At 51.5% G+C, this 17,992-nt stretch overlaps 1 protein-coding gene across 10 annotated transcripts; it reads left to right on the forward strand.

The window, feature by feature from the left end:
* The first annotated feature begins 1,106 nt into the window (after positions 1-1,106).
* KIFC1 (kinesin family member C1) lies at positions 1,107-16,940 on the forward strand. Of its 10 annotated transcripts, none has more exons than XM_086371169.1 (11): positions 1,107-1,708; positions 9,294-9,434; positions 9,523-9,616; positions 10,138-10,191; positions 10,307-10,357; positions 10,554-10,951; positions 11,616-12,395; positions 13,417-13,707; positions 13,802-13,875; positions 13,991-14,066; positions 16,757-16,940. In XM_086371169.1, exons 2-11 carry the CDS (start codon positions 9,408-9,410, stop codon positions 16,799-16,801), a joined length of 1,890 nt encoding a protein of 629 aa, XP_086227295.1. In that variant the 5' UTR covers positions 1,107-1,708; positions 9,294-9,407; the 3' UTR covers positions 16,802-16,940. The 10 variants fall into 10 exon arrangements, with proteins under 10 accessions (XP_086227295.1, XP_086227297.1, XP_086227294.1 ...); XM_086371171.1 differs by having other exon boundaries at positions 1,134-1,708; positions 9,297-9,434; XM_086371168.1 differs by lacking the exon at positions 1,107-1,708 and adding an exon at positions 1,741-2,037.
* Positions 16,941-17,992: the final 1,052 nt, after the last annotated feature.

Raw genomic sequence — 17,992 nt, forward strand, 5'->3', positions numbered from 1 at the left:
TGGGGAAACAATGGAAACAGTGAGAGACTTTATTTTTTTGGGCTCCAAAATCACTGCAGATGCTGACTGCAGCCATGAAATTAAAAGACACTTGATCCTTGGAAGAAAAGCTATGACCAACCTAGACAGCATATTAAAAAGCAGAGACATTACTTTGCCAACAAAGGTCCATCTAGTCAAAAGCTATGGTTTTTCCAGTAGTCATGTATGGATATAAGAGTTGGACTCTAAAGAAAGCTGAGTGCTAAAGAATTGCTTTTGAACTGTGGTGTTGGAGAAGACTCTTGAGAGTCCCTTGGACTGCAAGGAGATCCAACCAGTCCATCCTAAAGGAAATTAGTCCTGAATATTCATTGGGAGGAGTGATGCTGAAGTGGAAACTCCAATACTTTGGTCACCTGATGCGAAGAACTGACTCACTGGAAAAGACTGGTGCTGGGAAAGATTGAAGGTGGGAGGAGAAGGGGACGACAGAGGATAAGATGGTTGGATGGCATCACCCACTCGATGGACATGAGTTGGGGTAAGCTCTGGGAGTTGGTGATGGACAGGGAAGCCTGGCTGTTGCAGTCCATGGGGTCGCAAAGAGTCAGACACAACAAGGGGAATGAACTGAACTGTGTCTCCAATTATGCATGAGACAAAACCCTTAAGAATCCGCTTTCAGTCTAATAAATAAAATCCCTGCCCTGCCTACCCCCAGGATTGGTTGGTGACTAGGGGGTGGTAGAAACACTCTACAAATTATTCACAGGTCAGGGGTTGTTGCTGTTACTAAGAATATTAGAAGTATTGTGAGATAACCGATATACCTTGCATTTTGAAGCTAGTGGAATCTAGATTCAATCACACTTCCAATCAGCAGTGTGGTTCCTTACTTGTGCACTTGTTAACTTAACCTTTCTGAACCTGTCTCCTTTTTCTGGTTTGCGGATAAGAAATGGAAAGCACTTGACACATATTACTGCTACTGCTAAGTCACTTCAGTCGTGTCCGACTCTGTGCAACCCCATAGACGGCAGCCCACCAGGCTCCCCCGTCCATGGGATTCTCCAGGCAAGAACACTGGAGTGGGTTGCCATTTCCTTCTCCAATGCATGTAAGTGAAAAGTGAAAGTGAAGTCGCTCAGCCGTGTCCGACCCTCAGCGACGCCAGGGACTGCAGCCTACCAGGCTCCTCGGTCCATGGGATTTTCCAGGCAGGAGTACTGGAGTGGGTCGCCATTGCCTTCTCCTGACACATATTAAGAGCCCAGTAAATGGAGCCATTTATCTGAAAAGCATTAAAATATTCCATAAACGGAAGCAGTAAATCCTCCGTGCGTTCTAGCCTCGGAAACACTCAAGTCAGTTCTCCAGCACCAGTAACAGCGCCCAGGTACACAGAGGAGGTAAGGCGTAAAGGGTGACCGCAGAGAAAAATCCCCTTCCTCTGTACCTCGAATCCCCACCGTCGAGCTTCCATGCAGCGGCCAGCAGTACTCAAGGTCCTGAAATGTGGTGAGAAACGCCAAAGAGACCGGGGAAATAAGCAGAATCATTCACTCTGACAACAGCAAGCGGGATCCAGCTTCGGGGATCAGTTCTCAGCGGCGCGGGGACGTCGTGCAACAGCCGCAACCCCACTGGTCCAGTTTTTGGCTCGCGAACGCGTTGCCTACTGCCGCCGCCGTTAGGAGGCGCTAGTCCGGTCCCGCGCCCCGCACAGGTACTTCTGCGCAGGCGCGCCTCCTCGGAGCCGGCGTCCCCGCCCCCACACGAGTTACGCTCGGGCGGCGCGTTCCCGGCCATTTCTGACGCTGCGAGCGGCGGCCGGGAGCCGAGCGGAAGCGCCGCGCGCCTCCCGCTGAAGGAGGGGTGGGGTGAGGGAAGAAGAAGGGTGCCGGAAGTGGGGCTCAGTCTCCTGCCGCGGCGGGAGGGGGGAGAAGGAGGGAGGCGGTGGCGGCCAGGCGGGGTGTGGCCTCGGGAGGCGGCGGGCGCTGCGATTGGCCGTGGGTTGTGGCGACGGCGACGATTGGCCCCAGCGGGCCGAGCGAGGTGAGCCCGGGTGGCGGCCGTTGAAATTCAAAAGTGGCGGGTGTGGCAGCGCAGGGGCCCGCAACGCAGGGACCCGGAGCGCGCGTACCCTGTGTCGCGAGCGCGCGAGAGAACGCGGGTCCCCAGAGCCCCGGCTCGGTGTCCTCTTCACCGCGCTTGCCCGGCGTGCGTGGCCCCGAGCCGGACATGGAGCCGCAGGTGAGTGGCGGGCGGCGCGGGGACGACAGCCGGCTGCCGCACCCCTCAGCGCTGACCGGCCGGAGGCCTCGGTCCGGCCGGCGGGGCCCAGATCCGCTCCGTGGGAGGGATGCGGAGTGGAGAGCGGAGAAGGCAGGCAGCGGCCCCGGAGGGCAGGGGCACGTCGGCCTGCCTTCTTGCAGCTTCAGGGAGCCCCCGCACCCTTCCTCACTTTCATGTATCCAGGATTTCCCGTTTCGAATCCTCAGGCTTGTCTGAACACGTTCCCTCCCGTTCATTCAGTGTGAGTTCCGAGATGGCCCTGGGGAAACGGTGACTGAAGCCGAATCCTTGCTAATGCCTTTTCGTGTCCCTTCTCTCCTTTTTGCAGCCGCTTGGGGGCATCGGAAGGGAAGAGGGATGGAGTACTACTCTGAACTGAGGACTTTGCATTATCTCTCCTTCCCCAGGTTTTGCAGAGATCTCTGCTCAGTGGGACTGGTTAACTTAATGTCTTCTCTCATCAGTACCCTGTGGCACCCCAGGACCTCCTGCAGCCTCTTCCCTCCTGCGGAGAGAAGTGTGTTTGTGACAGAGTGGATTGACGTCGTGTGCCAGAAAAGGGCTCCTGCCAGAATCCTCTGTTTACTAGTGTTTGGCATTCAGATTTACCCAAAGTCAAGTTGCTACAAAGAGATAGTTTTTGTATCCTGCCAGCCAGACAGTGGAGCAGTGTGTTGTGACAATGAAAAAGAATAGAAGCCGTCTCATATTTATTCATCACATATTTACCAGGCACCTAACGATGTGCTTGGGAGGCAGCAGAGATCCCTGTCGTCATGGAGCTGCCATTCTTTGGGGAGACAGACAATATATGATAAGTAAATCGTCTAATGCTGTTAAGGTTTTAAGGGCTATCCAGAAAAGGAAAAGTTTGAGCAGATTAGGAGGGGAAGAGGGGAAGCTAGCTGGCAAGTCTTAGTAAGCTGGGTGGTCTTAGTAAGCTCCCAATGCAGAAGGTGAGAGGTGAATCAAGACTTGGAGGAAGTGAGGGAAACAGGCAAGGGGTTATTAAGATCATTCCAGGCAGAGGGAATCCCCTAGAGCAAAGTCCCTAGAGTTGTATAGCAAAGCCGGATTGAAATGAGCAAGAGGGAATGTTATGGTAAGGGAAGTCAGATAACAGACTTCTTGCACAGGCCACTGTGAAGACTTTGGTTTTTTTCTCTGAGTGAGGTGGTGAATCACTGGATGGTTTTAAGCAAAGAGAGACAAGATCTGTCTTACATTTTAAGAGGACCATTCTAGCAGCTGCATTGAGATTAGCCTGTAAAGGAGCAAGGATAGAAACAAGGAGAGCTGTTAGGAATGGGGCAGGTTTTCTCAGCTTTCAACATTATTGACATTTTATTGGGGGTTGAGGGCTGTCCTATTCATTGGCTGATTAGCAGCATTCCTGGCTTCTACCCATTAGGTGACAGTTGCAACCCCCACCTAACCATGCCAGTCAAAGTGTCTCCAGACACTGTCACACATCTCCTGGGGATGAAGTCATCCCTAGCTGAGAACCAGTGGAGTGTGATAATCCAGGTGAGAGATGATGGCGATTTGAGTCATGGGAGTGGCAGGGGAAGTGGTAACAAGTGGTCCGATTCTGGATCTATTTGGATGATAGAGTTGGCCACATTTGCTGATATTGGACTTTGTGGTATATAAGAGAATGAGAGGACTTTAGATGTATTTGCTTGAGCAGCTGAAAGAGGGAGTTATATAACAGATGGAGGAAGCTGCAAGGTTGAAAGGATTAGATGTCAGGCGGTCAGAGTTTGGCGTGTTTACTAGGATTCCAAGTGGTGACATTGAGAAGGCAGTATGACTTCAGAGTCAGTCTGGGCTGAAGGTGTAAAGTCAAAGTAAGTTTGGGAGGTGGCAGCATATGAGTATGCAAAGCCATAGGAGTGGCCTAGAACATAGAGATTAGAAAGACCACTGTTAAAATTTGGGGAGATGAAGAGGATCTACCAGAGAGGTAGGAAAACCAGGAGAGGATGGTCTCCCAGGAGCTAAGTGAACTTAGTAAGAGGGACTGATCAACACAGGGTGACTTGTGGCCTTGAGAGCAGTTTTGGTGGAATGGTGGGATTGAAATCCTGATAGGGTTTAGGAGAGAAAAACTCTTTTTGGTCGGAAGCAGTAACAGCATGTGTTGTATACTGACCGGAAGGATCCGGGAGAAAGGGGAAGTGATGGTGCAGAGAAGGAAGGATTGACTGGGTGCTCTTCTTGAGTGGATGAGGGGTGGGAGCAGATGTGCACATGGATAAGTTAGCAGTAGGGTGCCCATCTCCGAACCTGGGAAGTGGTATAGGAGGGGTCAATGAAAATCTGCTTTTATGTTATGGAACGTGATGTTATGGAAGGAGCTTATGTGGAAAGTTGGGAGTTGTCCTGTCCAGCTTTATAGATGGGAGAAAATTAAATACTGTGCTCTTTGGAGTTGTCCTGAGTAAACAAACCTTTGAACACATTTTCTGAACCCACACAAATTCCCAGGAGATAGGTCTTTCGGTGATCCACTATATTAGCATAGGGAGAACAATGGGCACGGCTGATTAAGAAATTGAATGTTTGACTTTGAAATACTGAAAAGAAAAATTTAATTTTCATGTTACATTTAATTAAAAATTAAAATCAGTATTCTTTGTGCAAAATTCTGCAAGTGGCAGGAAAAAAAGAATGCAACCTCTTTTTTTTTTTCGTTTTTATTTGTATATGAGCCAGTAGTTTGAATCTCTGCTGGTAGATGGGCTTCCCTCGTAGCTCAGTTGGTAAGAATCCACCTGCATTGCAGGAGACCCTGATTCGATTCTGGGTCAGGAAGATCCGCTGGAGAAGGGATAGGCTACCCACTCCAGTATTCTTGGGCTTCTGTTGTGGCTCCGCTGGTAAAGAATCCGCCTGCGATGCAGGAGACCTGGGTTAGATCCCTGGGTTGGGAAGATCCCCTGGAGAAGGGAAAGGCTACCCACTCAAGTATTCTGGCCTAGAGAATTCCACGGACTATATACTCCATGGGGTCACAGAGAATTGGACACGACTGAGCCACTTTCACTTTCACTGCTGGTGGCTATCTAATTTCATTCCTTTAAAACTGTATTGAGTCCTACCGTACAGCAGACATTGTGCTAGACACTCTGGTTCTGTAGCTGTAAACAGAGCAGACATATTCTTGTGATGCTCACAGTCTAATGTAAGGAAAGATAATAAACCAATAAACTTCAAACAAAAACAAAAAAACAGGATATTAGATTGTTTCAGAGTTTTCTCTGTGAGCATCCCTGAACCTCTTTGTATCACAAGTAGTTCAGCCTCACTTCCCTGAAGTTCAACTTAGCATTTCTTAAAAATTAGCCTTCATGTACTCTCAGATCTCTTCGTGTTACTTCTCACAACTGCATGTGAATCAACAATATTTAAAAACGAGAAGTTTTACTGAAAAACAAACACAGCTTTTCCTCCTGTGATCTTGGGAAGCAGGGCAGGCTTCTTAGAGTCAGCCAGACTTGGTCTCCTTCATTGCCTGCCCTCTGCTCCCCGGCCCCATGCTACCTCTGCTTAGCCCTCAGACTCTTAGAATATCCCCTCTCTACTGAGTTCTGGGGAAGTAAGCTCTAATGCCCTCAGGCATCTTTGTATCTAATGAATTAACTTTTCTCTTGAGCTGTTAGAATGGTGAGAGCTGTTTACATTCTTGGGAGAATTGAGAAGACAGTTCATTTTCTTTTTTTTTTTTTCAACATAAATACATTTATTTATTTCTTGAAAGTGAAAGTGAAGTTACTTAGTCGTGTCCGACTCTTTGCAACCCCTTGGACTGTAGCCCACCAGGTTCCTCTGTCCATGGGATTTCCAGGCAAGAATACTGGAGTGGGGACAGTTCATTTTCTGTAGAGCTTTCTCTTGTACTCCAGTTTGGAAAGACTGCCCTGGAAAGTAAGCTATGGGCAGGCAGGGACTTTACATTCGTTACTCTTGCCCCAGGGCCTACAACAGCATCTGGTCCAGAGCATCGTTCAACAAACCTAGTAGGACAGACCCATGATGAATGGATGGATGAGGGAATGATGCCATCCCTCTGCTGTGATAACCCTCATCTTCTATTTCCATTCATTCTTTGCACTGGACACGGTTTGCTTTAAAAAAAAAAAAAAAAAAAAACTTTAAAAATATGCCTTAGTTTATCTTTTTTTGTATAATTGTGTTTATTTATTTATTTTTGGCCATGCTGGGTCTTTGTTGCTGCTCGGGTTTTTTCTCGAGTGGTGTGTGGGGGCCACTCTCTAGTTGCTGTGTGGGCTCTCATTGTGGTGGCTTCTCTTGTGGTGCTCGGGCTCTAGAGCGCAGGCTCAATAGCTGCCAGACCAGGGATGGAACCTGTGTCCTGCACACTGGCAGGCGGGCTCTTCACTACTGAGCCACCAGGGAAGCCCTTAAACCTTTTTAATGTTTTTATTCTTTGGCTGCACTGTGCAGTATGCAGCATCATAGTTCCCTGACCAGGGATCGAACCTGAGCCCCCTGCAGTGGCAGCACGGAATCTTAACCACTGGACCACCAGGGAAGTCCACAGTTCACTTTTTCAGTACAAATTGAATCATACTGTTCTGACTAAAAATGTCAGAGTCCTCTTGCTTTCAGTAGACCCCAGACTCCATGCTGGCATCCCAGCTGCTGCAGTCTTTCCCTCCTGCCTCTACCCTCCTCTCCCCACTTTCTCTGCACATCCCTGTGTTCAGCTGAAAAGAATAATCTGTCGTTCTTTGCACATCCCTCTCCTTGCTTTCTGCCTGGAATGCTCCTCCTTGGCCCAAGCCCATCAAGCCAACTCTTTCTCATCCTCAAGGCTTAGCCTAAAAATACTTTGTAGGATTGTGTCTAACGCTCTCTCCCCATCTAAACTGGATGCCCACTCCCTCCTTTGGGGTCCTTTTCTGATAGCACTTAGTAAGATTTAATCATCTCTTTATGTTTTACTTGCCTACCTTCCTGTGGCCATCCTGAGGACAGGGACCACTGTTACTCCAGAATCCAGATCATTTCCTGGCATGTAATAGGCATTTTAATATCAATAACCTCAGATATGCAGATGACACTACCCTTATGGCAGAAAGTGAAGAGGAACTAAAAATTGATGAAAGTGAGAGTGAAAAAGTTGGCTTAAAGCTCAACATTCAGAAAACAAAGATCATGGCATCTGGTCCCATCACTTCATGGGAAATAGATGGGGAAACAGTGTCAGACTTTAATTTTGGGGGCTCCAAAATCACTGCAGATGGTGACTGCAGCCATGAAATTAAAAGACACTTACTCCTTGGAAGAAAAGTTAGGACCAACCTAGATAGCATATTGAAAAGCAGAGACATTGCCAACAAAGGTCCATCTAGTCAAGGCTGTGGTTTTTCCAGTGGTCATGTATGGATTTGAGAGTTGGACTGTGAAGAAGGCTGAGTGCCGAAGAATTGATGCTTTTGAACTGTGGTGTTGGAGAAGACTCTTGAGAGTCCCTTGGACTTCAAGGAGATCCAACCAGTCCATTCTAAAGGAGATCACCCCTGGGTGTTCTTTGAAAGGAATGATGCTAAAGCTGAAACTCCAGTACTTTGGCCACCTCATGCGAAGAGTTGACTCATTGGAAAAGACTCTGATGCTGGGAGGGATTGGGGGCAGGAGGAGAAGGGGACGGCAGAGGATGAGATGGCTGGATGGCATCACTGACTCAATGGATATGAGTCTGGGTGAACTCCGGGAGTTGGTGATACACAGGGAGGCCTGGCATGCTGTGATTCATGGGGTCTCAGAGTCCGACATGACTGAGCGACTGAACTGAACTGAATAGGTATTTTGTAAATATTGAATGAATGAAGGAAACTGAAGGGCAGAGAGAAACTGGCCTTGGAATTAATAGTTATCCATAGTGAAAATCAGAAATTGATCTATCCGTGGTGCTTTCCTGAGGGGATAGGAGAAGGGTGACCACGTGTCCCAGTTTGCATAGGAGTGACCTGGTTTTAGCATTGAGAGTCCTGTGTCCCAAGAAACCCCTCAGTCCTTGGCGAACCAGGATGGTTGGTCTCCCAAGGCAGGAGTAAGCAGAGGTTGGGCACGATCCCCAGACCCTGAGCTGGGCTGCTCAGAGGAGAGGCTCTTCCTTTCCCTTACCCCCACTGCATCCCTGTCCTTGGTACTCTCCAAACTGGTCATGCTGCTACTTTCTTATCTTCCCCTTGCCAGTCAGCCTACTTCCACCTCATTATTATTATTTATAACAACCTCTTTTGTATATTTTTTCACATGCCTTATCAGAAACTGTATCTGACTCTGCATGCATGCAGGGCCCAAACCTAAACTCCTTAATGTGGCATCAGTGCCCTATGAGACGGTGTGGTCCAGTGGTTAAACACACAGCCTCCAGAACCAGACTGTCTGGCTTCTAACCCCAGCTCTGCCTTTTATTCATCAATGACCTTAGACCAGCTCTTTTACTTCCCAGAGCCTTCCTTCCCTCATCTGCAAGATGGGGCTAATAATAGCATCTCCTGGGTGGGCTGCTGTGAGGTTTAAGTCAGTTGATACAGATAAAACGTTTGAAACTGTTCCTAATAAATGTTACCTACTCCTCCCGCCCAGCCTCAGCCTGGTCTATTTTCTAAGTCACTCCCTTGTTTATGATTCTCAGCTCTCACTAAAGAGTTTATCGGTTTCTCAGCCATGCCATGTGCAGGCCGAGTTTTTGCCTTCCAAAAGGAGGGTTCCTTCACTGCTTGTTTAGGTCCTCCCCTTAAAGTTAGCTGAAGTCCAGCATGTGTCTGTCCGTCCTGTCCCTTAGGGACTGTGTCATGTCCCACCTCCCTCCGTGGTTTTTGGCTGGCACTTCATCTGAGAGCCCCAGGGTGTGGCCCCAGGGGTACTGACTTAATGCGTGTTGGAGATGATGTTGACAGTCAGGCTCAGGGGCCATAAAGGGGAACTCTGGGACATTGGGCCTCGGGGTGTGGTCTGAAGGGCCTCTCTCTTCCCAGCAGAGGTCCCCGTTGTTGGAAGTGAAGGGGAACGTAGAGCTGAAGAGACCCCTGGCCAAGGCTGCTTCCCGGCTGCCTCTCTCGGGACGCAGGCTGAAGAGGGGGCCTGACCAGATGGAGGAGGCCTTGGAGCCGGAGAAGGTGAGCTGGGTTTGGAGATCCATGGATGTGTGTGTGAAACCATCACGGATGGAGCTGTGGACCCCACCCAACCCTTGTCTTTCCCCAGAAAAGAACACGAGGCCTGGGCACCAGAGTGACCACGACCCACCCCAGAGCAGCAGCCCTCAGCTCCGCGCCACAGACACAAGGCCAGACCGCAGGTGGGCTACAGGGCTGGAGAGAGAGCCGGTCCACAGCTCTCTTGAGCTCACGTCTGTCTTTGTCTTTTCTTTCAGTCGTAGCTGATTTTGAATAGGTAACACGCTTCACGGGTTTCAAAGTCCCAAAGGCACAGGAGTTCTTATGCAGTGAGAGCCTCCCTCCTGCCTCTGTTCCCCAGCCAGCCAGCCCCCTCCCTGGGGGCAGCTGCGAATCCTGCCAGGGGTGCTCCGTGGGTCTGCAAGCAGATATGGGCATGCTCCCCAGTGTGTTTTACACACATTCTAACATACTTCACACGTCGTTCACCACCCCCCTCCCTGCTCTTTTCGCTTGTCTTGGTCCAGCTTGTTTCTTGGCATGTTGGTCCTAGGAAGGATATCTTTAGGAGTTGGTCAGATTTAGAGGAAGAGGAAGGTTATCTTATTTATAATCTTCTTAAAAAGCAACTCCTCTGTCTTTGGACGCACTCCCATCCTTGCGAGTCATGACTCTGCTTTTCCTCTCCCCTGTCTCCCAACAGTGCCCAAAGCTCCCAGGAAGCCAGCACCCCGATGTTCCACGGCTGTTGCCCCAGGTAATAATAGTGTGTGAGAGCCAGGGCTGAGAAGGGGTTGGGGGTGAAGGGAGGTGGGTAGAGGTGGAGGGACTCTGGTGTTATCACCCCTGATGCCACCTTCCTGGTTCTCTAGTGCTAAAGACTCAGAAGCCAGGTCCTGTTGTTCCCGTCCAGAAGCCTGGAAGTAGGTAACAAATAAGATCTTGGGTGAGAGGCTGGGCTGGGGAGAGGAGGTGGTGAGTGCCCAGAAAAGTCCTTTTGGTCCTTTCCCTGCCTGAAGGAGGAGCCGGAGCCTCAGGTGTGGAGCCCTAAGGCGAGGAGGGAGGAGGGAGACAGAACTGGGGCTGCCCTGACGTTTGTCTTCTCTGTGTCCATCTTAGCGACAGCCGCACCTCCCATGGTGGGAGGGAAGAAACCCAAACGTCCGGCCTGGGACTTAAAGGGGCAGTTATGTGACCTCAATGCAGAGCTGAAATGCTACCGTGAGAGGAAGCAGGTGCTGGACCAGGAGAACCAACAGCTGCGGGACCAGCTCCAGGAGGCCCAGCAACAGGCCTTGGCCCTGGGGGCAGAGCGTAAGACCCTGGAAGAGGAGTTGACCAGGGTGCGGGCCCAGGCTGAGCAGGGCCAGCGGGAGCTGGGGAACCTGAGTGCCCGTGTCCTGGAGCTGGAAGAGCGGCTGGGCACGCAGGAGGGCTTAGTGCAAGAGCTCCAGAAGGAACAGCTGAGATTGCAGGAGGAACGCAGGGGACTGGCTGCCCGGCTGGGAGAGCAGGAGGTGAGGGCTGGCTTCTCGTCTAACGCCACCCTTCTCTCTAGGTGGCCCAGAAGTCGCTTGGGGCTTTGAAGTCCTGAGCGCCTCTGTCCGGCAGCACCGTCCCCCACCCTGCTCACTGCTCGCCCCCGCTCTGCGCACTTCTGACTGTCTTGCTTCCTGCCCCACTTTATCCCATTCTGTTTCCATAACCCACCCCTCTCCCATCTGCGTCTCCTCTACTTTTCCACCTCTTTTCTTTCTGTCCGTCTTCACTGATAAAGGTCCCCATGCATTCTCTCTCCTGCTTGTCATCCATTTGGCTCCTTGGTGAGCACCAGCTAAGAATGAGTTACTTGCAGTCTGTCAAATGACTCGATTCTCAATTCAGGGCGTTTGGCGTGTACACATCCCTCTTTGTGGAATATTCTCTCTGCACCCCATCCTTTCTTGGTTTACTCCCACGCTTTGGGGTGTCAGCCTAGATATCCTCGTCCTTGTGCCCTTTCTGGTGCTCCATGTACTCCTTATTCTAATACTACGATTTACATTCACTTATCTCTTCTTTATCAGACTCTGAAGTCCTTGGGGTCAGGGGCCAGCCTACCTCTCACCCCCAGTCCTATCATGAAACTTCTTACTCTTGGTTGCCGCGTCTCACCATGCATGTCTGTTCTGTTCTGGACAGCGGAGGCTGCAGACCTCAGAAGCTTCTCTGTCGGACAGCCAGGAAGAGGTGGCATCTCTGCGCCAGGAGGCTGCAGCCCGGGAGGCCGTACTGGCTGAGCGGGAAGACCGTCTCCACGGGCTCGAGATGGAGCGCAGGCGGTTACACAACCAGCTGCAGGAACTCAAAGGCAACATCCGTGTGTTCTGCCGCGTCCGCCCCGTCCTTCCAGGGGAGTCCACCCCATCCCCTGGCTTCCTCCAGTTTCCCTCTGGCCCCTGTGGACCCTCTGACCCTCCAACCCGCCTCAGCCTCTCGCGGTCTGACGAGCGGCGTGGGACCCTGAGTGGGGCGCCAGCTGGCCCTACCCGCCATGAGTTCTCCTTTGACCGGGTGTTCCCACCAGGGAGTGGACAGGATGAAGTGTTTGAGGAGATTTCCATGCTTGTCCAGTCGGCCCTGGATGGCTATCCAGTGTGCATCTTTGCTTATGGCCAGACAGGCAGTGGCAAGACCTTCACCATGGAGGGTGGGCCTGGGGGAGACCCCCAGATGGAGGGGCTGATCCCTCGTGCCCTGCGACACCTCTTTTCTGTGGCCCAGGAGCTAAGTGGCCAGGGCTGGACCTACAGCTTTGTGGCAAGTTACGTAGAGATCTACAACGAGACTGTCCGAGACCTGCTGGCCACTGGGACCCGGAAGGGCCAGGGGGGTGAGTGTGAGATTCGCCGGGCAGGGCCAGGCAGCGAGGAGCTCACTGTCACCAACGCGCGCTATGTTCCGGTCTCCTGTGAGAGGGAGGTAAGCGCTGAGGGCCACTAGGCCTGGACATGGGGTTGGAGGGCTGGGGCGCAGGCAGAGCGACACAGGACGCAGGTGGGGGAGCGGGCCAGGATGAGGAAGGGCGAGTGGCGACGGTAGATCGGATGTTTGGCTTTGGCTGGCGGGCTGTGAGGTGCATCCACCTTCATGGAACCAAGGCGTGGAGAGCAGTGGCGTGCCTCATACGCAGGTGACCCTGGGCCCCGCACGGTGAGCTCGGTCTCATCTCCGCCCATGCTGCTTGTTCGGTTCACGACACCCTTACTGGCCTCTGGACTTTTCCTCAGCCTGCTCATCACACCCTTGAATCAGGGCTTTGTACCTCCTCTCCATTGCCTGACATGTGGTCTTACGTTCCTTTCCCAGCAGGGTTAGATTGCTCCCTCACCACCTTAAAGATTTTAAGGTGTTGAGGCCATCCCTGACCATCTTTTTTTTTTTTAACTTTTGGCTGCACTGCATGACTTATGGGATCTCAGTTCCCCAACCAGGGATTGAACCTGTGCCCTGGCAGTGAAAGCTCCGAGTCCTAACCACCAGACGGTCAGGAAATTACTGCTGGTTATCCTTTCTAAAATTGAAACCCTCACCATCGCACACTGCTTTTCTATTTTTAATTCCTTGATACTCTCAGATACACTGTGTATTTTAATTATTTAGTCTTTCACTGGCTAGAAAAAAAGCACCAAGAAGGCAGGTGCTGGGTCTTGCTTATTGCCATATCTGACCTGTGGGTTCCCAAGTGGTTCAGTGGGTAAAGAATCTGCCTGCAGTGCAGAAGATATAGGATACGGGGGTTTGATGCTTGGGCTGGGAAGATCCCATGGAGGAGGGCATGGCAACCCACTCCAGTGTTCTTGCCTGGAGAATCCCATGGACAGAGGAGCCTGGCAGGCTACAGTCCACAGGTTGCAAAGGGTCGGACTAGACTGAAGCGACCATGCATGCCTGACCTGGCTACGTGCTCACCACTGCCTGACTGCACCTCTTGCTGCCCCAGGTGGAAGCCCTGCTCCATCTAGCCCGCCAGAACCGCGCTGTGGCCCGCACAGCCCAGAATGAGCGCTCGTCGCGTAGTCACAGCGTGTTCCAGCTGCAGATCTCTGGGGAGCACGCTAGCCGAGGCCTGCAGTGTGCGGCCCCCCTCAGCCTGGTGGACTTGGCTGGGAGTGAGCGGCTAGACCCCGGCTTAGCACTCGGCCCTGGGGAGCGGGAACGCCTTCGGGAAACACAGGCCATTAACAGCAGCCTGTCCACGCTGGGGCTGGTCATCATGGCCTTGAGCAACAAGGTAGGAATGGGGGTGGGGGCAGGTGGGCCCTGGGAAGCAGCTGAGGCTGGCTGTCCCCAGCCCTGTCCTAATTGCCTGTCCCTCTATCCTGTAGGAGTCCCATGTGCCTTACCGGAACAGCAAGCTCACCTACCTGCTGCAGAACTCTCTGGGTGGCAGTGCCAAGATGTGAGCAGAAGGGGTGGGCTGGGAGCCACTGTGTCAGGGTCAGGGTGGGGGCAGCGACGTAGTGGAGACCTGGACACTGATTCTGGGGTTTGCCCCCCCTCTCCTCTGTCCACAGGCTCATGTTTGTGAACATTTCTCCCCTAGAAGAGAACGTCTCCGAGTCCCTCAACTCCCTACGCTTCGCCTCCAAGGTGCGGTCACTAGCAGCCCCGTCCCCGTCAGGCTTCCTGCTGACTGTAGACTTCTGCACCCTGGTCCTTGGGGCCAGTGGCACGTGCATCCTGAAAGGATGTACATTTGCCAGGCATTTAACTATTGACTTCTGGGGGGGGTGTGAATTAAGTTTTTAAAACTAGGTGGTTGAAAGGTCAAACCTACGTAGAAAGCTGTATACAAGTGAGCTTTAGCCTCTGCCCCGCCCACCGCGTTCTCCCTCTCCTAGTAGTTGTTCTCATCCTTTATCCTTTTACTTCTCTTCTCAGTGTTTCTTTTTGCAAGTACAAGCAATATGCATGGGATTCCCTCTTTCTTACAGAAGACATCTCTTCCCCTCTCTCTCATGTATTATATGTTGTCCTGCCTTTTTTTTTGTTTTTGATTAACAAGACAACCTTAAGGACAGGGCGGTGGCCAGGGAGAGTGGGGGAAAAGAAGAAAATCAGACAGCCCCAGGATGATTCCCCACCAGCACACAGAGATCATCCCATTATTTTTACATTTCTAGGACTCCACTGTGTGGATGCACCAAAGTTTATCCACCAGTTCCCTCTACTGGACACTTGGATTCTTTCCACCCTTTTGCTAGTACAAACAAGCCTATGTTGACTAACCTTATACATATCATTCTATATTTGCTTGGTTACATCTAACTATCCAGAGAGAGATTGTTTGAAATGGGATTCCTGGATCAAAGACATACAGGTTTTTCAGGCTATTCCAAATACACAGCGTGAATTCAGGCTCCAGTCCCCACAAGGGTCAGCTGTGTTCAGGCTATGAATTCTCTAAGAAATTTAAGCTCCCTCCACAAGAGTTAAGTCAGGAAGTTTCTTTACAGACTGCCTTGGAGAGTAATGGAGTCCTCTGATAATTCATTTTCTTGAGGATATAGCCTTGAGATACTTTCTGGCTTTGCTCAGGGCCTCAGATTGCAGATGTTCTTCTGCACTCTTGCTGCCGTGGAAGTAATCGACCACCTTAGTGCCTTGCCGTGGTCTTCTGCTTTAATCAGGATTTCCCTTGCTACCTTACAAGTTCAGTTAAAGTTCTACCAACATCATTAATACCCAAAAACATGAACTCTTTGATATCCTCTAATACCCAGTTTATATTAAATTTTCCCTGATTGTCTCAAATGCCTTTTATACATTAAGATTTGTTCCATTCAGGATCAAAGCAAGGACCACCCTTTTTAGTTGAAATGGTCTTTTGAGTTTCTTTTAATCTGTAATGGTCTCACCCCCACATTTATTTGTTGAAGTGGGGTGATTTGTCCTATAGAACATATCATATTCTATATTTTGGCTGGTTGCTTCCTCTTTCCTCCACAATTTTTGTTTTCTTGTAATTAGGTTTGGAGGCTTGATTTGAATCAGATTCAAATTTCTTAGCAAGAAAATGGCATGATACATTTTATTGCATCGTATCAGGAAGCACCTAGTATTGAGTTGTTCCATTTTTTCCCCCTCCTGCTAGTTGTTTCACCTTTAATGATATAAAAATTGATCATTGCACTTGGGTATTGTCAGCCCAATCTATCCATTTAGAAACTCCCTTCAACTTTCTCCCCTAATGATTTTATCAGCGATGCTATCTAGATCTATTGTTTGTTGTTGTTTAGTCACTAAGTCATGTCCAACTCTGTAGTCCACCTGGCTCCTCTGTCCATGGGATTTTCCAGACAAGAATATTGAAGTGGGTTGCCATGTCCTTCTCAGGGGATCTTCCCGATTCAGTGATTGATCTCACCTCTCCTGCATTGGCAGGCAGTTCTTTGCCACTGAGCCACCATGGGAGCCCTAGATCTATTATTCAGTTCAGTCGCTCAGTCGTGTCCGACTCTTTTCGACCCCGTGAATTGCAGCACGCCAGGCCTCCCTGTCCATCACCAACTCCCGGAGTTCACTCAAACTCACGTCCATCATTAGGGAGTTTTAAAATGGTGATTTTCTAATTTTCTCAGCTGTTCTACATTTATTAATTACAATTCTTGAGAACTCTCCCTTGTCATCTATTTGGTTATTCTGAAATTCAGTCCATATAGGTAAGATGGGATAAATGCTATATTCTTCATCAGTTTCCAAGTTGGTATCCTGGCAACTTCCAAAGGTGACCAGTGAGTTTTTATCCAGGAGGTAACATCTTATCTGTACTTTTGATATATACCCTTTGAAATCATTCTTTCTGATGCCAAATTGCCCGCCTTTGGCCAGTGGAAGCTCCAACTTGGCTCCTGTGCCCTTTAGACAAGTTCCCAGTAGTCCTCTCTCCTTGTACATTTTTATCTTGTACATTTCCTGCCATAGACTGAAGATCATTAATTTTCTAAGGAACTTTGGTTCCTATGTTTATGTTGACGTGTTATCTAGCTTATTGAGCACTAGTCATGGGAGGGCTTTAGGGGTGTCTAGAAGGAGAAGTGCCTCTCTCTGCTCCTGTGAGGGGCTTCTGTCCCTTCTCTGGCCTTTCCTCCTCTTCCAGATCTAGTGTGCCCAGTGGGCGCGGGAGAACTGGGACCAGCCTGAACCTGCTTTCAGAGCCCTTATTTCAGGACTCTAAGGGCAGCCCTAACACTGAGGGTTCAGAGGTGGTTTTGGGGAAACTGTTCTTTTGGTTGCTCTGAAAATTTTTTATCCTGTTTGTCTAAATCCCCTGCCCGCAGGTGAACCAGTGTGTTATTGGCACTGCCCAGGCCAACAAGAAATGAAGATGGATCTAGATTGTGTGTGTGTATGTGTGAGACACACGGCGGGGTGGGAGTGGGTGGGTGTGCTTTATTGGGAGTGGACGCTGATACCTGGGCCTATCAAATAAAGAAGAGAATTTTTTTGTTGTTTTTAAATAAAGGTTTTATTAGCGGTTGTCCAATAAGGGGGATATTTGTCATATCCATGAAGATGGGAGCTGTGGCTCTTCCATTCTGCCAGACGTCTGTTTCACGGGGACAGGGCTTCAGCTTTTCTAACGGGTCACTCCAGAGTCAGGGTAGCCCCCTGCCCCTCTCCCGTCCCTATCCACTTTCTGGGGGGTGTGCGCACCAGGTCTTCAGTCACTAGTTCCGCTTCCTCCGCCACAGGCCACCCTCGCCCGGGGCAGGAACTCGGTGAGTGCGGGAAGGTGGGAGCCCGAGTCCGGGGTGGGGCCGCCGCGCCCGCCCACAAGCTGCGGGCTCTCTCCTCCCGCTCTTTCTCTTCCTTCCCTTTCGAACCGCCGGGGCTAGCTCCGCCCGCCGCCATTGGCTGGCTCTCGGCGGCGTCACCGCCTCGGTCCGAGCTCTCCTAGTCGGTGCACCCGCCTTGGCCGCGCGGGGCGGGGCGCATGGGCTAACTCCCTCGCGCCAACCGCCGAGGGCCGCCGCCCCGTCAGAGGAGGGCTGGGTCTTCCCAGGTGCCGCGCGCGCGGGAGGGGTCGCGCGTGCGCAGAGGCGCGGCGACAGTGGGCGGGGGTTGGGGCAACTAGCTCCGGGGAGGGCGGGGCCGGGGCAAAGGCGGGAGGGGGCGGGGCCCGCGGGGCGGGGGCCATGGGACGGGTGAATGGAGGGCGGGGTCGTGAACTAGAGCGCGGGGCGGGGCCCGGAGTGACCCTGCGGGGCCCGGGGCAGTTAACGGATGTGGCGCGGGGCGGCGGCCCGGCCGGCGGCCTAGCGGGGGATTCCCTCCTGCCCCGAGGGCAGGCCTCCCTCCGGAGGAAGGGGCTGCGGGGATTCCCTCTCCCGCCGGGTCCGAGAGCCCGCCCGCCCCATCCGCGGAGACGCTCCCCCTCGCTCCGCGCCCTCCAGGCCCGCTGGCCGTGAGGGAGGTGGGGTGAGGAGGTGCCCGCCCCCCCCGGCTCCTCCTTCCCCCCGGCCCTCCCCTCCCTCCCCCCTCCCCCCGAGCCGGTTTGTCCCTCCCCTCCCCTC

This window comes from Bos grunniens, chromosome 23 (assembly GCF_055505025.1).
Source record: "Bos grunniens cultivar Pamir isolate PY7600 chromosome 23, Bosgru_T2T1.0, whole genome shotgun sequence".
In the NCBI taxonomy this organism is placed as follows: Eukaryota; Metazoa; Chordata; class Mammalia; order Artiodactyla; family Bovidae; genus Bos; species Bos grunniens.

Bases quoted from the DNA above. Each gene is read 5' to 3' on its own strand.
- KIFC1 (XM_086371175.1), top strand. From the start codon at position 2,345: ATGCGGAGTGGAGAGCGGAGAAGGCAGGCAGCGGCCCCGGAGGGCAGG. The intron at 9,435-9,522 runs GTGAGCTGGGTT...GTCTTTCCCCAG, and splicing joins AGGCCTTGGAGCCGGAGAAG to AAAAGAACACGAGGCCTGGG. The intron at 13,708-13,801 runs GTAGGAATGGGG...TCTATCCTGTAG, and splicing joins TCATGGCCTTGAGCAACAAG to GAGTCCCATGTGCCTTACCG.